Genomic DNA, 17,603 nt, shown 5'->3' on the forward strand with positions numbered 1-17,603 from the left:
CCATCCATGTAGTATAGTGTACTGTGTGTGTGTGTGTGTGTGTGTGAGAGAGAGAGAGAGAGAGAGAGAGAGACCATCAGTGATTAGTGTGCACTGTGTTTTTTTTAAATAAAACAATATGCAAAACAATAAACCTTTCAAACCTTATAAAATAGCGCTATCTTTATGTAATAAACCATCAAAACAATCACAGATACAAAAATATTATGGAGAATAGATAGCCTATGAGTCCTGCTAAGCCAGTAAATAGTAAACAACATGAAAACAACAACAGCAACGCTATTGACACTTTCTAATAAATCTAAATAGGATCTAGGAAATAGGATTTTGTGAACAGGAAAATATTATATGATAAATGATACACTGTAATTATCTGTTCTCATTATTTTTCAAGTTATCTACTTGTAGAGAGGTCCTCACCTTTTATGTATTCTGGATATGAATCCTATAACAGAATGTGTTCACATATACGCAGAATCTTCTACAGCTCTATTCACCATTCTGGACACATCTAAAATTTGTTTGCTACAAAACTGGTTCTATATTAAGCTTTTGAATAGTATATTAAGAGTAACAGTAGTCATTTTGCTAGTAGTAGTAATATTAGAATATTATATGTATTATTATATGTGTTATCAATATTGTTGATACAGATTTTTGAATCCATTCACACACGCACACACACACACACACACACACACACACACACATATATATATATATAGAGAGAGAGAGAGAGAGAGAGAGAGAGTAAATTCATATTCATATATCCATAGTAAAGATAGTAAAGAGATAAACTACAGACATAAGTTGTCAACAACATCAGAAAGAGCAGACATGGCTTTTTATTGCCAAGACATTGCAGAGACTAAATAAATTAATTAAATTCAGCTGTTTTTGTTACTAATGAACGTGGTTCAGAGAGCGGCGTGCTACGTTTTTGCACGGCCTCAGTTCCTCGTTGCCATGGTGATGAATGCGGCTTCCCTGTGCCAGTTGAACCATGGCGGGCTAAGCTAAGTTAGCTGCGTTAGCTAGCAGACAAGTTTGGTTGCAAAGTTAGCCTGCAGACATTTGGCCACCCAAAAAAAAAACAATGACCTGACTATCACTGTTATTTTTGTAGTTATTTTTATGAGCTATATGTTTTATCCCAACTAAACACAGGACGATTTTAGAATGTCATCGGATCATCTGAATGATGCCAGCGAGTCTGAGAAGCCCCTCTGCTCATCGGATGAATGCAGTGATAACGCGGCGGCGTTTGTGAGGGAAGAACCGACTCAACCGAACTCTTTACTTTTTACTCTTTCTCTGAGTGAGTTCAGCTCTATTGTACATGCAGGCATAATAAATGTTCTAGGAGAAAGCAGTCAGTGGTTTGTGTACAGCAGTAATCTTATCTGTTACCTGGGAGCTTGATTCTCCCGTTATCTTTTACTTAGCCGAGTAGCCAAGACTAGCTAACTAGCTAAGCTAGGTAAGTAATGAAGTAATCACAGTTCAACTTGACTAATCTGAGACTACATTTCAGGTTGTTGGGAAGAAAGCATGCCAGAAAAACACAGCTTCAGTCTGGATATGCTGAGGTATGGGTTGTAAATTATAACGTTAGTTAGCTAATATTGACTGGGTCGATTGTTAGTAGCGTTATAGTATCACAGAATCAGCACCAGTGCTTCTGTTTCGGCTTGTTTAATGTAAATACTTAAGCTAGTTTAGCTCATATACTAGCTACATGATAAAGTGTGGAGGGCCAATAGTCCAGACCGATGACCTACACAAAGTCGTCTTGCACTTAAAGCACAGTAACAGAAGCACTGTAAAACTGAGCCCGTTTAATCCTTATGGATGAACAGAGGTCATAAAATTGTCTTGTAAAAATGAATTGTGACAGTTTCAGGAACATAAATCCACACAAATGTCATAAGTGGACCTCAGGGGGGAAATAAAATACAAGAAGAATGTAGGATATGGGCTAATGTCCTAAACAGAGTCATCATACACTTCACAGTGAGGAGCTGGAGAGACAAACCAAGCAGACACAAAAGCTTCAAGAAGAAGTTGAACAGGCCACCAGACTGACTTGGGAGAGGATGGGCCATGCCTTTAACAACACAGAGACACCAGTAAACTGCAGTTCTACGAAAAGTGAGAATATTACCATTCTTTGGGTGTAAATATCATTAACTTTATATGCTGAAGATGGAATTAACTACATGAACAGTAACATGATTTAGGCTTTTGTCTTGTAGGTGGAACATCAGAAACATCCCCTGAACATGGCCTGTCCACACAACAGTGTGTCCTTCGACCTGTTATAAACAATGTGGATGTGAACATAGCAAGATGTTTGAACTTTCCAGGAAAAGATGTTCTCGAGCAGGCTATAGAGGAGTATTCTCAGCAGGTCTCTGACCTTCAAAGGCAGCTAAGAGAGGTCAGTAGCCAGAGCAAGTCCTTCTGTGGTGATGATCTTCTCTGTTTTATCTCTCACACCATGACATGAACCATAACTGCAGATTGGCAGTAGAGTGAAAGGATGCTGGCCTTTTTAGCACTTTTTCATGGCATTTATTAAGCCCATCAGGTCAGTTTGCAAGATATTACACTCTAGCTGTTACTTGTTTAATGTTACTTGTTTAATTTATGACTCTTTCAGACATATGAGCTGCATGAGCAGCAGAAATTTCATTTCCGTCAGTCCATCATCCAGTTACAGACAAAACTGCACGAGAGCCAAATTGAGAAAGATGCTTTGATAGACTTAAGGTAAAAAAAAATCTAAGATGTTTGTAATTGAAGAATTCTAAAAGCACAGTGGTTCTGTCTAATGTATATGTGAATTTCACTATATCTTCTAACAGGATGGAGGAATCTAGAAAGCAGTCTGAGCTAATGGAGCAGCTACAGGGGGCTCTACAAGAGCTGGACTCATTAAAGCAGACAGGAGAGCAGAAGCTGATGGAAGCTGAGGACAAAGCAAAGGCTTTCAGCAAGAGAGCTGAGACCATGGAGGAAATGCTGCAGGACATGTTCCTCAGGCTTTCACACTATGAAAAGCGCAGTGGAAAGGGCAACTATCTTCTCTGTGATGGCACCTTTAGCCCTAGCAAGCTTCTGCTGGGACCTGCAGTGGAGAAAGCACTACAAGACCTTGAGAATGAGAACTGTGGCCTTCAGGAGCAACTACAACTGGCATGTCTTTTACTTCTACATATCTTTTATTACCAAAAATGGTTTATTGAGTTTTTTAAAAGGCCATATTCAACATAAATCAAAGGTTTGGTACCTTTTTGTATTTGCATTAATGAAGTTTAAACTTTGAGTTTTGAAATTTGCGCAGTTTTCTTCTTACCCCTAAAGTAGTTGCTCAGCTAAGACAAGTTTGCTCCCAAATTTGTTTTTTTTGGTTTGGGAGCGGCACTATGAAGGTCACATAATTAAAAAGTAATGGACCTTAAAGCCGCCCCTGTACTGGAACAGTAAAGCTACCCTCGCATTAACTGAATCATCAGACACTTCCCTCACACCAAGTTTAGCTGTTAAATACTCAAACTCAAATAGACTTGCTTTAGATTATTCAGACATAAAGATGTTTGCTACTTTGGCCAATAATGTTTTGACTGACTGACTGCATTTTGGGTGAAGGGAGGATTATAGGAATGCTTAGGAATGATATCAGATTCATCAGACGGGTATAGTCCCAATTTCTACATTTTATTGATGTTTATGTATCTGCATCAGCTGATATATACTTGAAAAACATAAGATATCTGCATCAACCCAGAATGCCCATGTTTGTGGATCCCTAAAGAATTCTGTGGATTTGATTTTTGAACCAGTCATGACTTTAACCTTCATTAGTGCAAATGTAGGCAGGAATGAACCGATTGATTGTTAACAGCTTTTGTATTTGGCAGATGGAGAGGCAGTTGGAAGACCTTGAGAAAAAGGATCAGGGGAGAACAGAATGTCTTCTACATGAGCAGAAAAAGAAGTATGCACTGAACTTCTTCTTTGAAAACAGCTGACAGTTTGTTTGATTTAAACATCTAAACCAAATTGTTGTGTAACAGAAGTGTGAAGTTTTGAGATTATTATTATTATTATTATGATTATTGTTGTTGTTGTTGTTGTTGTTGCTGTTTATATGTACAATTGTGGAGGTATGCATGTTATTACCAAAGAATGCTGATATGAAAAGTTAGGCAGTAAATACAGATTTTTTGTGCGACTTGCTTTTTTCTGTTTTAGAATGAAGCAGCTCATTACCAGTCATGACCAAGAGATGGCGGTGTTGACCGAGAAACTGAGTAGTTCTGAGAGTAATGCAGCCAATCTGCAGCTCCAGGTGGAATTATTGCAGTAAGAGCCATGCTGATCTGCTGACTTCTCAGATCTAAGCAGGAAGCACATCTCATTTTGCCAAATCATCTTTAACTTAATGCCTCCTTGTTGAAGTTTTCACACCATCATACTCTTTTTCTCTTTCCCCATTTTTATGTTTGTAAAAGAGAACAGGTTGAAAGCCAGACTTCCCAGCACAAGTCCCAGATAAGCAATCTGAAGTCTTCTCTATCCATGCTGCACTCAGAACTGCTGGAGAAACAGCAGACCTACGAGGCAAAAGTAATGCAAGGACATCCAGATCAACACAACCCATACCTCTCACAAACCCACCCAACATCCCAGAAGCTGAATTAGAGCATTACACTGTAAACAATCCAATAGACACATGCTGATGTTTTTGATAGCTTCCATACATTTTGTGAAAGAAAACAGCATATGGAGGTCATTAAGTGTGTTTCTGAGAAAGTGAGTGAATCTCTTGTTCATTGATTAGGTCAGTGCGCTGGAGGAGTCGCTCACTCAGGCTCACTCACGGGAAGACCAGGCGCAGAGAGAGAGAGACCTCTCCCTCCAGCAAGCCGAGGAACTAGACGCCCAGCTCTGTCGGCTTATGGTAACACACATTTCACTTCTGTACATTTGGCACATTTAACTGTAGAACAAAAGACATTGTTCAAAGGTATTCTGTAGAGTGTTTCCAAATGAAAGACCACCCTTCTGTTTTTAATTTCCAGTCAGAACAGCCATTAAGTACATCCTGTTAAATTTATAGCAGTAGTAAAAAAGCAGAAAACTTATATTTAACAGGAAAAACTACACAGAGGTGATTTTTTTCAGTATTTAGTTTGTCCACGGTTTGCCATTATTACAGCTTCCATTCTTTTTAGGAGACCTACTCTCAGTTTTTCAAAGAAATCTGCAGAGATATTTTTCCACACCTACAAAATTCAGTCATAGAAGTTGGTTGCATTTTCTGCTTTGAGTAATCCCAGACACATTCAGCGATGTTGAGGTTTGGGGTGACCGGTCCATTGTTCTTGACCATTTTGATTGGAAATGATATAAATGAAGGGTACACAACACAACACAAGTATAAAAATGTAAATGACAACTCATTGTAACACATTGAGTTGTACATAGTTAACATGTGGTCTTGTAAACTGTGGCAGTTGTAAACCTCAAGGGGGCGATAGAGTATTAACATGAGGATTTTCCAATAGACACAGCAGTAAAAATATTGACAATTGAGGAGTATATGCTGCTTCTTGGTCATATTAGGAAGGTAGTGGCTCTACATTGTAGGTTTTTCTTATCAGGGGTCTTAGACTAGGGAAATCACAGTACTGTGCAGACCACTGGAATTTGAAGCCTCTACTTTAACAAATATGAAAATTTGACCAATAAGAATAAATGATTGTCACTGCTTGCTTCTCTGGACCATCAGAAAGAACTGCGTCAGACTGCAGAGGAGCTCTCTGTGGAGCGCAAGCAGATGCAGCAGCTGTGGGAGAGGGACACAGGCCTTGGCCTCACTGTCCAAAGCCTAAGGCATGAGCTGGAGCAGCGCAGCCTGGGCATCCATCAACTCGAGAGCCTTGTCCACTCCCTCAAAGAGCAGTGCCAAAAATATGAGGACACACAGGTTAGAAGGAAAAGCCTGAGTGCATGTTTTAACTATTTTATCCCGGCAAGGACTATCTAAAGCCACCTGATTTAGACCAAGGTGGTTGCATCATTGGATCGTCAATGCACATTTTTGCAATATATTTTCAGCTAGTCTCTGACAAACACAGTATGAGTTACGGATAAAGTCATTGGACAGAAGTATGTAGGTAAATCAATGATAGCTGATGACCACTTTTAGAAGCATATCAGAGACAAATGAGAAACAGACAAATGAAAACTATTGGCTACTGTTAGAGCCATATCACAGCGAAAAAGAGAATTAAATCCATGAAAACAAGGATTACAGTTAGAGGCTTATTTTGACGACATGTTAGTATGAATACTTATACATATGCACACATTTCATATATATATATATATATATATATATATATATATATATATATATATATATATAGTCGTATCCATTGTAACTTCTGTAAAAACTTACTACTTACAGCTGCACTATTGTAAGGTTTTTGGTTAAAATTGAAAGCAGTAACATTACTGAGGGGAAAAATGTGTGCATGTGCTGCTGTGAGTTACTCTTTAAACCTGAAATAGTCATTTAAAGTCAGAGGTGTTGGGTCAAATTTGGCAAGGGCTGTCTGGATCGTGTCATATATCTTTACATATTAACATCACATACACATACTGAAAAAGAATGTATGACTTGATGTTTAGGTCTCATGTAACATCAACATGATATTGAAGATATGATGACGATAGTAGATATTCACTTACATCCTTAGAAGACAGGTCCGTCACCAAGTTTTGACTGAGTTCTCTTTGAATACTCTTATAACGCACTCGTAATCATCAGATACAAAATGTTCATATGCACGTTGCGTGCAACTACACACTTCCACTAGAGGGGTCTCCAAATCCCTAAATCGTACATGGTGAAGCTTTACAAATAATTTGATAAAAAGTGTAATTTACCTGATTTACCCCTTATTCCAAATGTTGTCAGCCAGAACCTGTTTGGTCTTTGGTTGCTTCTTTAGAATTACACTAGTGCTACAAGGCTAATATAGCTAATAAGTAATGGAGGCTAATAACCCACCAGTTAGCACTGTTCAAACTGTGTACCTAAATCATTGCACATGTGTCTCAGACAGTGTTGAGTTATTAAAGGAATGCTCCAGTGTTTTTCAGCTTAACTTCTATGTGCTGCATCTTTAATGTATGATTGATTAATTCAGATGCTGGGGTATCTGCCTGTTGGCTTTTATTATAAGTCTGGTTGGAGTGACCTTGGAATTGTGAAAGGTGCTATATAAATGTAAATTATTATTATTGAGACAACAAGTTTTCTTTTTTTATTATTAAGTACAGGGAAACATTTTGAAATGATTGATTAGGTTGAAGTTGCTTGAGTATTCCTTTGTAGTAGACATGTTTGTGGTTTCTGATATTGTGTAAATTTGGTTTGATCTGTTCCTTTCCTCAAAATTTAATTTTGAATCATTGAATTTTTGAATACTCTGCTATGCTGGCTGTGTCAGACCATTATCAGAATGGTATGTGGAATTATTATATGTGGTGATCCCAGGAGCAGAGCAGCCAGGAGGCCAAACGGCTCCAGGCTGCACTGGACATGCAGGAGAGGGAGCTCAGTCTCCAGCAGCAGGAGGCGCAGGAAACCCGGGTGCAACTGGAGGAGGCGCAGGGCAGGGTGCAGACGCTGTGGGCCGAAATGGAGGTGCTGCGGATGAAGCTGCAGGAAGGGGAGAACAGCACTGACTTGATGAGAAAGCCTCTGGAGGCCCTGCAGGAGGAGAGGAGAGGCCTGGACAAGCAGCTAGAGCAGCTCAGGCTTGACAACCAGCAGCTAAAGGTACAGTCACAGTTTGGATACACCTGATTGAATGTACAGCGGTTCAAAAGACATGTCTGCACCTCATACTAACTCACTGGCCATTTTATCAGGTACACTTTGCATATACATGCAGTTTGTTGGTATACAATTACTGACTGTTAGCCCATCTGTTGTGTGCATAATTTATCAGCCACCCTTTACGCCAGGCGTGTCAAACTGGAGAGCTTTCGGGCCAAAGTGCTGAGGAGATTAGCATTTACCCTAGTCTAATGCTCTGAATTCATGTCATGAAGGCCTTGCTAATTAGCTGATGAGCTGAATCAGGGGTGTTTAATGAGGCAGTGTGCTGAAGTCTGCAGTGTTTTGGCCGCCGAGGACTGGAGCCTGACACATGCTCTACGCTGTCCGTCAATGGAAAGGGATTACCATAGGATTATTATTTAGGTAGTGGGCCATTCTCAGAACAGCAGTTACACCAACAAGGTATAGGGTTAAGTGTTATTAAGCAGAGTTATGTACTGCTGACAGGATTTTTTTTCCATGTGTAGCTGAAATCACTTTAAATTACAGAGATAGGATGGGCTACTGGATTTGTAGAACAATTTTGATGTGATACATTGGGCTACTCACAGGTAGAGAACATGATCGAACATGCAAATTATTTAACTGTAATGTTGTTGACCCTAACCATCTACATAGCAGCTTTGATAAAGGGCCCATATAACTGAAAACTGAATTTTCCTCACATAAACACATTTTAAAGTTTCAAAGTGTACTGTTCACTCCCCAGTCCATACAGTCTATATTTGGAAACTAAGCTGCAAAGACAGCCCAGTTTGAATGTATTGCGTTTGTGATGTCACACAAACTAACACATTTATATATCCACCTACTCAGCATACAGTAATTTAGCCCCACCCTTTCATGGCGATGTTTTAAGAAGGGTTTCAGCCTGCACTGCTTTTTCAATGAGGCACAATACAGGGCAGCCAATCAAGACAGATCTGATTTACATACAAAAGTCTTAAACACAATAAATATAAATATAACAAAAACTGTTCAGTTCTAAGGGATAAAGACAGGTTGGAAGATGGCCATGTAGAAATTAATGTCAGCTGTTCTTGGAACATAAAACTGCACAAAAGTGGGAAAAATACAATAGTGGTGAGTGGAAAAAATCAAATAGTGCCTCCATATTAAGAAAAACTGTGAAACCTCCTTACACACAACCTAAGATGGAATATTTACTGACATGGCAGTTTGCACAGGATTAATATACATACATACATACATACATCATCTAAACCGCTTATCCTTCTGGGTCGCGGTGGGGTGCTGGAGCCTATCCCAGCTGTCATTGGGCGGAAGGCAGGATACACCCTGGACAGGTCGCCAGTCCATCGCAGGGCAGACAGACAGACATACACATTCACACACACCTAGTGGCAATTTAGCATGTCCAATCAGCCTGACTGCATGTTTTTGGACTGTGGGAGGAAACCGGAGTACCCGGAGGAAACCCACGCAGACACGGGGAGAACAGGCAAACTCCACACAGAAAGGACCCTGGTCGCCCGGCCGGGAATCGAACCCAGGCCATTCTTGCTGTGAGGCAACAGCGCTACCCACTGCGCCACCGTGCCGCCAGGATTAATATAACCTGGGGTTATTTCTATGGTTATTTTTATGGTAGGAAAAAGCTGCTGCAATCTTTACTAATTTACCATCTTTACTGATTTACACTCTTTGCTGTCATGGCAGACCAGAGGAGACCATGATTCGTCCTTACTTTGAAGTATAATTGTTGTACAAATGTAACTTATTATAAGGGGAAAAGAGGCTTTCTATCCACTACTAACAGAAATCTTAAATAGTTACAGCAATAAACTGTTGTATTTCACTGGTATAAACATTGACACTCTAGTATGCTAACCCTGTGCTGTCTGCATGAGCAGTCTGCCCTGCAGGAGGCAGAAGTGAGGCTGAGTGCTGTGGAGAAAGATAAGATTCAGCAGCAGGCAGCGCTGTCAGAGAGAACCCACAGCCTCCATCAGCTAACGCTGGAAAAACAGCAGGTGACTGCTGAGCTAGAGGAGCAGCGTGTGAAGCTGGGCAAGCTCAAAGGTAAAGGAGGTGACACATCCAAGCACTTTTGATGTGGTGATCAAGACTAAATGAGGATTTACATTTGTTTCCCTTGTTAATTTGCCCTGTTGTGGTATCTTTAATGGTATCTATGAAAGCATGTACATCAAAAAAAGTGCTCCATTAAATTCAAATGTGTATCATTTCAACATGATTAAAATACTACATAAAGATAAATAATGTTAGTGCAGTGTGTTTTTTTTTTTCATGGGAAAATGATGCACACATTTGAATCATGTATCACATTGTGTGCTTATTTTCTGTACTGCCGTGTCCAACTGCCATAGTAATTGCTACTGGCACTGTGTGTCTCTTATTTAGAAGAGCAGGAGGCTTTAAGAGAGCAGCACAGCAGGACAACTAAAGAGCTGCAAGAGCAGAACAGCAAGCTCAGATCCCAGCTTAATAACACCCAAGCAAGCCTGGAGCTGGCCAAGAGCACCCTCAGAACACTGGAAGGAGCTGATGGACATGGTACACACACACATACATTCAGTGCACTCACTAAGTTAGGTTTACGTTCATGTCACACATGATAGGGTGGGTTTATTCATGCATGCTTTTGTTGGAAGTTGCTAACTGTAACCACTGCATGGCTAACATGATGGTGTTGTGACTGTGGTGGTCGCCCATGCAGAAATGGTCCACTGGCCGTCATGGATGCTGTTTGTTTGACTGAGGTTAGTTAATGTCATTCTAGGAAATAAAGTCTTAATTAAATAAGTTCTTAAATAAGCTGTTGTTACACCAAAAGGCTATAACTGCAGTAGCTAAACAGAGCATATCTGGTTTTGGTACTGAAGCATGCTTCAAATAAATACACAAATGTACTGTCGTGTGCATGTTTGAGTGCCCCGGTCAAATTATGTGTTCTGTTTGGTTTTTAGCGAAAATATTTTGCACATCCTCTACAGAGCACACACTTCTTCACATTTTAATGCACAGTTACTGTTTATTTGCTGAATTTAACTTAGTGAGGGAAAACACATAAAATGTGGCCTGTGAAAAAATAGTACATTGTATGTATTTATGTTTTTTTTCCCCAATATGTTAAACTCAGCAAATTAATGGAAAATGTGCATTAAAATTTGCAGAAAATGCAGCAAGTTTCTACTTGTTTTTAACTCATTTTCACTTGTAAAATCAACAAAATATAACCAGGCTGTTCAAACCTTTGCATACATCAATGTATACAATAAACATGTTTCTATGATTTTGGCCACATATCCTTAATTTTGGACAAACCATACACATACAGTGCAAATTTTAAAATCTGTCTGCCCTGCTAACAATGAATGAAAACCATTTAGCTTGCAGACAACAGAACAGCAGAAAGTTTGAGAATGTTAAAAAAATGAACGCAAAAAAGGATGACAATTAAAATGGCATTGGTGTCATTGAACTGTGCCATTACTTTTCAGATTTGATCACCTGAGCTTTCATGCTTGCACTCAGTAACCTCACAGGACCCATTGTCATTGTAGACCTTTCAAAGCCGTGGGAAGAAAAGAATGGGAAGTGTAAATGTATACACATGCAAATACAGCTCTCCTGTAAGAACACGACCCATGTTTAAAGTCAGAAGAGGGTTTTTTAATAAAAAGCTGTCTTTTTAGTCAAACGTTAAAGCAAAATGTTCTTGCAGTGAGATGAGATCTGGGTCAGTTTAGAATAATAGGTGGAAGACCACACACTTTGACCCTCTGGATTCATTTATTCTCTTTAAGGAGTGTCTTCATGTGTGGCCTTCCCTGTATTATCCCTGGGTTGCGGATAATGGCAGGAAGGCTACACACTGGGATGCTAGTTTTGGAGTATCTTAGCGTGCTAACTTCCTTCTATTATTCCACCATGTACTTTTCCATCGTGTGACTACGTAACATGACTCCCTCATTCGTTCATTTGCTGGTTTGGTCCCACGTCATCATGGTGCGATACTGTTAAAAAACAGCAATACATTGTGTGTGGATAAATGCATTAGAGAGCATTGTGTTTGTATTGGCTACACCAACCACTGTAGTCAGATTCCTATAAAGCTGTTTGTTACATTGTTTTGGTGCTATTCTCTGCTATGTAGGGGCATGCAAGGAGAACAAGAACAATGTGATCTCATATGACACAAGTTTCAGTGCATCGAGACACTACACAAAGCATCCTTTGACATGCTGACAATAACTTAACAATGTAGCCTGGCTTTCTCTCTACAGGTCATGTGAAGCAGCCAGCAGAAGATAACTGATTCTGAATGTTATTCACAGTTTAGATGTCAGACACACGTTTGCTAAAGTGCAACAAGTTTATCAAAAATAACAAAAAACACCCAGTCTGTAAAAGTACAGTCTCTACTGTGTAAATAATAAATATATAGTGGAGTCCAAAGGTCTGACCGCCACATTGAATTTTTTTTATGATGGAACAAAGTTTTAGAATGTTAAAAAAAAGTAACACAAAAAAGTATTACAATTAAAATGAAGACGAAATATTCAGAATTCTGCACTCTTTCTAGGTCACTATTCAAATTGAAGCAACTTTGTGAAACTGACCATGTTAAGGCCTACTTTTCACTCAAATTGTTATGGTAATAATATCATTTTTCATTACAAATTATGTTTTAAAATAAGAAAGGAATGCAAACTAGTGATCTCAGACTTTTGAACAGCAAATGTATTTTGATGATGCTGCTGTGCTGATATGGGGTGTTCATATATTTGATTGTAAGTGGTTGGTGCTACAGGGTTGAAGGTAGCCTTGGGCATGCAGAAGCAGATCACAGCAAAGCGAGAGCAGATTGATTTTCTCCAGAGCCGTGTACAGATGTTGGAGGAGACCACGGAGAAGCTTGCTCAGGTAAAGCTCCTTATCAACAGCTCCATCGACCAAGAACACTCATACACTCCTTTAACGTTTTCTTTTAGAAATGGGAGTAAATGGTGCATTCATGTTTGGCGTTAAATGCTATTAAGCAATGTGTTTCAGTGACTTCACAGTCAAGGGATGTTGTTAGATACAGTGTGAAGTTTTTAATAAGTTAAAAGATGCATTAACACAATTCAGTTGTACACACTCAGGTTTCTCACAGTCTGTTTCTCACCTCTAAATTTCTTGTACCATGTAAAACTTAATTTTGCTCACTTTTTTTTTCAATAAGAGTTTGATGTAGTATGTTCCAAAATGTACCACTCACTCTATTCAGTCTATTTCTTCAGGCTGCAGCAATTTTGCCCCACCCATTCACAATTAAGTTATAAGGAGTGTTTCAACCCAGACTTCTTTTCAAATGAGACATAATACAGGGTACATAATACAGGGCAGCCAATAAGAACACAGATTGCAAGTTACAAATATCTGTCCTAAAGGCACAGTTATAAAAACAGCTTGTTTAATGCTAGGAGATAAAGAAAAGATGGGAAATGGTCATGTAAAAATGAATTATTGGTAATGATTATTATGGTTTTGGTGCATAAAACCAGGCAAACCTTATAAGTGGACCTCAGGTGGAATAAATAAAACAAATGTTGTATATAGACACTTTAACACCGTTTCTCCAACATGTCCTCAAGGACCCCCTACTGGTCCACGTTTTGCTCTATCTGATGGTTTGGAGCAAAAATGTGGACTGCCTGAGGGTCCCTGAGGTCCAGTTTGAAAACCACTGCTTTAACAGACTTTGGCCTGCATTTGCCCTCAATCTCTTAATTTTGCTACTAACTTAAGTCAATTATTAATTTCAGTTTTCTTTGCAATGAACTGATGATACATTTTCACTACAAGGTACAGGGCAACAGTTGGGATCAGATTCAGAGCTTGGTCCTCAGGGCAGAATGTTCTCAGGCTGTATTAGGGTTTGATATACATTCAGCCAAAATTTTAGGCCTGATTACACGTTACTGTTAGAGCTTTAATCATGCTGTGTGCATTTGTACATGTGGACGTTCAGGAGAAGCGGTACCAGGCGATGGAGAGCAAGCGTCGTATGCAGGAGCTGCGTTTTGAGATGGAGAGCAGGAGGAGGTTGGAGACTGAGCTGGACACTCTGCGTACAAATGAGAAACTCCTGAAGAGCAAAGCTGAGAGACTGGACATAGCCCTGCACAAGGTTTTCTCACATTCCAGTTAGTGATCTGCAGTTTAGATGAAAGTGTCTTACAGTACACATGAAGCACAGGTTTTATATACTGTGTAGTTTGACCGTTACGCTTTATTTCTTCCAGATGTCAGACAGCTTTGCAGAGTGCCAAGAGTACATTCAGAAGCAAGAACAAGAGATCATGAGACTGAAGCTCCAGCACGCTCTGGAGGTGAAGGTATGCTTTCAACTGATAATTCCATCCAACTGTACTAACAGTGATTGCTATCATCATTCCCTTAAATCAACACACTTTATTTGCTTGTACAATTTTGCTTTGCATATCTTGTGTAGGAGTTGCAAGGCCAGAATTTACGAGCTACAGGCAACATCCATAGGTCCCCCATCACCAGCCCTACAGTGCCAGAACACCTGCCCACCCTCCAGACTAACTCCTCCAGCCAAAGAGAGGTACAAAATAAAAACAAAAAAGGGCCATTTCAAATATTAATGTTTTATCTAATTGAATGGTCTGAACATGTTTTATCTGGGTTGTGTCCAGTTAAACACTGGTAGCCAGAGGCCTAGCCCCACACTGGAGCGGCGAAGCCTGGTAAAGGAGCTGCACAGTGTAATCAATGATGAGCAGGGCCCTCGTGCAAAGACAAGGTCTGAGGAAACCCACAGGATCAGAAAGTAAGAGAAAGGGATGATCACATTGCCAGAAAAGAGGGTGCATTCATTGTCTACTTCAATTAAATTGTCTTCATTGGCTGCAGTTCAGTATTGTATTGTTTGTTGCTTACCTACCAAAGATTAATGCCATTTAAAGGTTACACTGACAACACTGTTGTTTGTCTTGTGTTATAAAATGGATCATTCGGGTTCAGAAACCAGCTTTGATGAGCCGCCTTTGAAGCCACTGTACAATGCTCAATACAAACTAACGTGATCGCACGCATTAACTGAATTTTGTTTTAAAGCAGCAATTTATTAAAACCATTGTGTTCATGATATGATGTTTGATTATGTTGCTGAGCAACCGTAGCCTACCATCAGTGAACTGCCTTTCTTGGCATAAGATTTGTTTGCTGTTTAATTTGAGCTTTGATGTGTTTTATCATATTATATTTTGTCGCACCGTTTTCTATAATCAGTAAGCCTTGAGGATTCCCAAGTGACAAAGCTTTCTAAGCATCTAAGCATTGTGGCACTAAGTACTTTTTTCTTAAATTTTTATCCAAAAGTTTCTTTCACATGCATAGCAATAAGAACAACAACAATAACAACACTTGTTTTAATTTCGTAAGAACGTCATCTTTCCTGAGGCCTGTTTCACCTGATGTAAGAGAGCTGAGACATGATTTCACTTGTGTTTTTCCAAATTTGATACTATTGATGTCCTAAAATGTGCACTGTAATATAGAAAACCTTTTGTACAGGCATGATATCTGCTTGTTACACTGAGTGCATTTAACCACCGTAGCTTAACAGTGGTGTTTCTACAACAATCTCATCTAAGCTAGCTACAATGTCGCATTACCCAACATGTGTAAAAGTCTTGCCATTGTTTGCAGGAAATGAATCAAAAAGTTTTTTTTTTAATTTTTTATACAGCTGTAACTCGGTTAACCATCACTGGGCGCAAACACATTGAGCTGTCCAATGCTGTTAAATAAGCCTAAGTTTGGAAAAATATGGCTGGCTTCATGTGCTACCCTTCATCTTCCCAGCTTGGCAGCGTTGTGTCATACCTAGGGTGTGGGAATTGTCCACAACCAAATTCAGGACAAAAGCAATGTCCTAAGCCATAAACCCCCTTAACACAGCTATACATATCATGCCTAACAATACCCCTTACCTAGTCCCACAGTATAACAGCCTCTTATGGTTTATTTTATTACACTGCACATTCCATAGCAATTTGTGTCTAGTCTGCTTAGTGAGCTTTTTAATAACTCTTACATATCTGCTTGAAAGGCCTTTTTGATTCAGATATGTTGTAACCAAAGACATGGATAGTGAAGGCTGATTAAGCATAGTGACAGTTGAAAGTGAGAGGATATTGAGCTTAAGATTGCCAAAGGCTTATTGCTCATTCCCTCATACATGTATGTCTGTTTCTACAGTTTTTGCTTTGAGCTTGCTTGTGTGAAACACATTTCTGTGTGAAACCATATATTGTAAAACCTTAACGTATTACAACATTTCCTGCTTGTGGTTTTAACCCCCCCCCCTTCTCTCTGTTTTGCACAGTATGAATGTAAATGCTTTGAACTGCAGCTAATGCATGTGGCTTGTCTTGCATGTTTTGCTGCAATGCAGTGAGCAGGGTCTTCTCCGAACCTCTGACCTTGAAAAACAGGACGTGAACAGTGCTTTTTCAGCTAACAGTGAGTCCTTGCAGTTGCGCATCTGTGGATAACCACTGTGACTAATGAATGAACAGTTGTTCTTAGCACAACATGTGATGTAAGCCATTGCAGTCATGAGATTAGCGTAAGGGTATATAGCTAACTTGACTGTCAGTTTTATATATAATTTAAAATAATGTTCATTTTTATTATAGTTCAGATTTCTGGTGTTGGTTTCCGATTTCTTAGATGAAGATCCAGGACTGAGAGCAGCTCAGCCTTGCTACAGATCTGTATCTTGTGTGGCAGCCCTGGGACGGAAATCTCCAGTCCACTCCCTCTTAACCTCTGACCTCCCCATTGACCTCTATGAGAGCCTGAAGGAGGAAAGCCCCACCAGTGCTGCCCATATATGTAAGTTGTAACTTTCTACCAAAGATTATTATTTCTGTGATCAGTGCACCTGTTGACTATTAATTGACTAATCCTGTGGCCTTGTTCACACCTGGTATTAGCATCAGTCTTCAGAGATCTGACAGTGGACTGAAGTCACCTCCTACCTGCCCTTTGTGTTTATGGTCATTAAAAGTTCAGCCTGTGCAATGAACAATAGAACCTTCCCAAACTGACAGTTATTTTTGTTTTAGTAAACGACACATGAACAATGAAAATCAATGACAGTCTTCATTATGTTTTCATAATGAAGATTGTTGTTGATTAATCATTGCAGTCTTATCTAACAGAAGGAACTGACTGCCTTGTAATACATTTTATATAACATATCTGACATTATATAATGTGTTCACTATTTTGAATGTTTGTTTTCTTATACAAACAGCTGCCAAGAACCCAGATGAGCTAACAGCACAGACATGCAAAGAGCTACAGAGCAAGCTAAGCAATCTCCAGAACCATGTGGAGGATCTTCAAAAAAAAAATCAAGGTAGGAATATGGCTGAAAATACAAACAGTTTGAAATTTTACTGGTAGTTAAAAGACACAAATGCTTTATATTTATTCCCATGTTGTTTTTTGGCAATTTTGCAGAAATGGCCTCTATGATAAAAACCCAAGAGAAGAGAGTGAGGAGAGTCAAAGACAGAAAAGAACCTCTGAAAAGATAAGCTTCTGGACCAAGTATGACTGTTGCAAATAAAGGCTTTTTAAAATAATTGAATGTGGAATTTCTAAACTTGAA

At 39.3% G+C, this 17,603-nt stretch overlaps 1 protein-coding gene across 1 annotated transcript; it reads left to right on the forward strand.

The window, feature by feature from the left end:
* Window positions 1-1,113: 1,113 nt before the first annotated feature.
* LOC118827674 (coiled-coil domain-containing protein 158-like) lies at window positions 1,114-17,577 on the forward strand. The gene is made up of 23 exons (XM_036599111.1): window positions 1,114-1,318; window positions 1,535-1,589; window positions 2,015-2,151; window positions 2,256-2,440; window positions 2,663-2,772; window positions 2,868-3,198; window positions 3,924-4,000; window positions 4,258-4,368; window positions 4,518-4,632; window positions 4,847-4,966; window positions 5,798-5,995; window positions 7,574-7,858; window positions 9,796-9,964; window positions 10,307-10,459; window positions 12,720-12,832; window positions 13,923-14,081; window positions 14,197-14,289; window positions 14,406-14,522; window positions 14,614-14,747; window positions 16,377-16,444; window positions 16,655-16,819; window positions 17,244-17,348; window positions 17,453-17,577. The coding sequence occupies exons 1-23, from the start codon at window positions 1,180-1,182 to the stop codon at window positions 17,527-17,529; spliced, it is 3,216 nt and encodes a 1,071-aa protein (XP_036455004.1). The 5' UTR covers window positions 1,114-1,179; the 3' UTR covers window positions 17,530-17,577.
* The last annotated feature ends 26 nt before the right edge of the window (window positions 17,578-17,603 follow it).

This window comes from Colossoma macropomum, unplaced genomic scaffold (genome assembly GCF_904425465.1).
Source record: "Colossoma macropomum unplaced genomic scaffold, Colossoma_macropomum, whole genome shotgun sequence".
Classification (NCBI taxonomy): Eukaryota; Metazoa; Chordata; class Actinopteri; order Characiformes; family Serrasalmidae; genus Colossoma; species Colossoma macropomum.

Excerpts from the sequence above, each read along its gene's own strand:
- LOC118827674 (XM_036599111.1), top strand. The coding sequence starts at position 1,180 with ATGTCATCGGATCATCTGAATGATGCCAGCGAGTCTGAGAAGCCCCTC. Across the intron at positions 1,590-2,014 it reads TTCAGTCTGGATATGCTGAG|TGAGGAGCTGGAGAGACAAA; the intron begins GTATGGGTTGTA and ends TACACTTCACAG. Across the intron at positions 4,001-4,257 it reads CTACATGAGCAGAAAAAGAA|AATGAAGCAGCTCATTACCA; the intron begins GTATGCACTGAA and ends TTTCTGTTTTAG.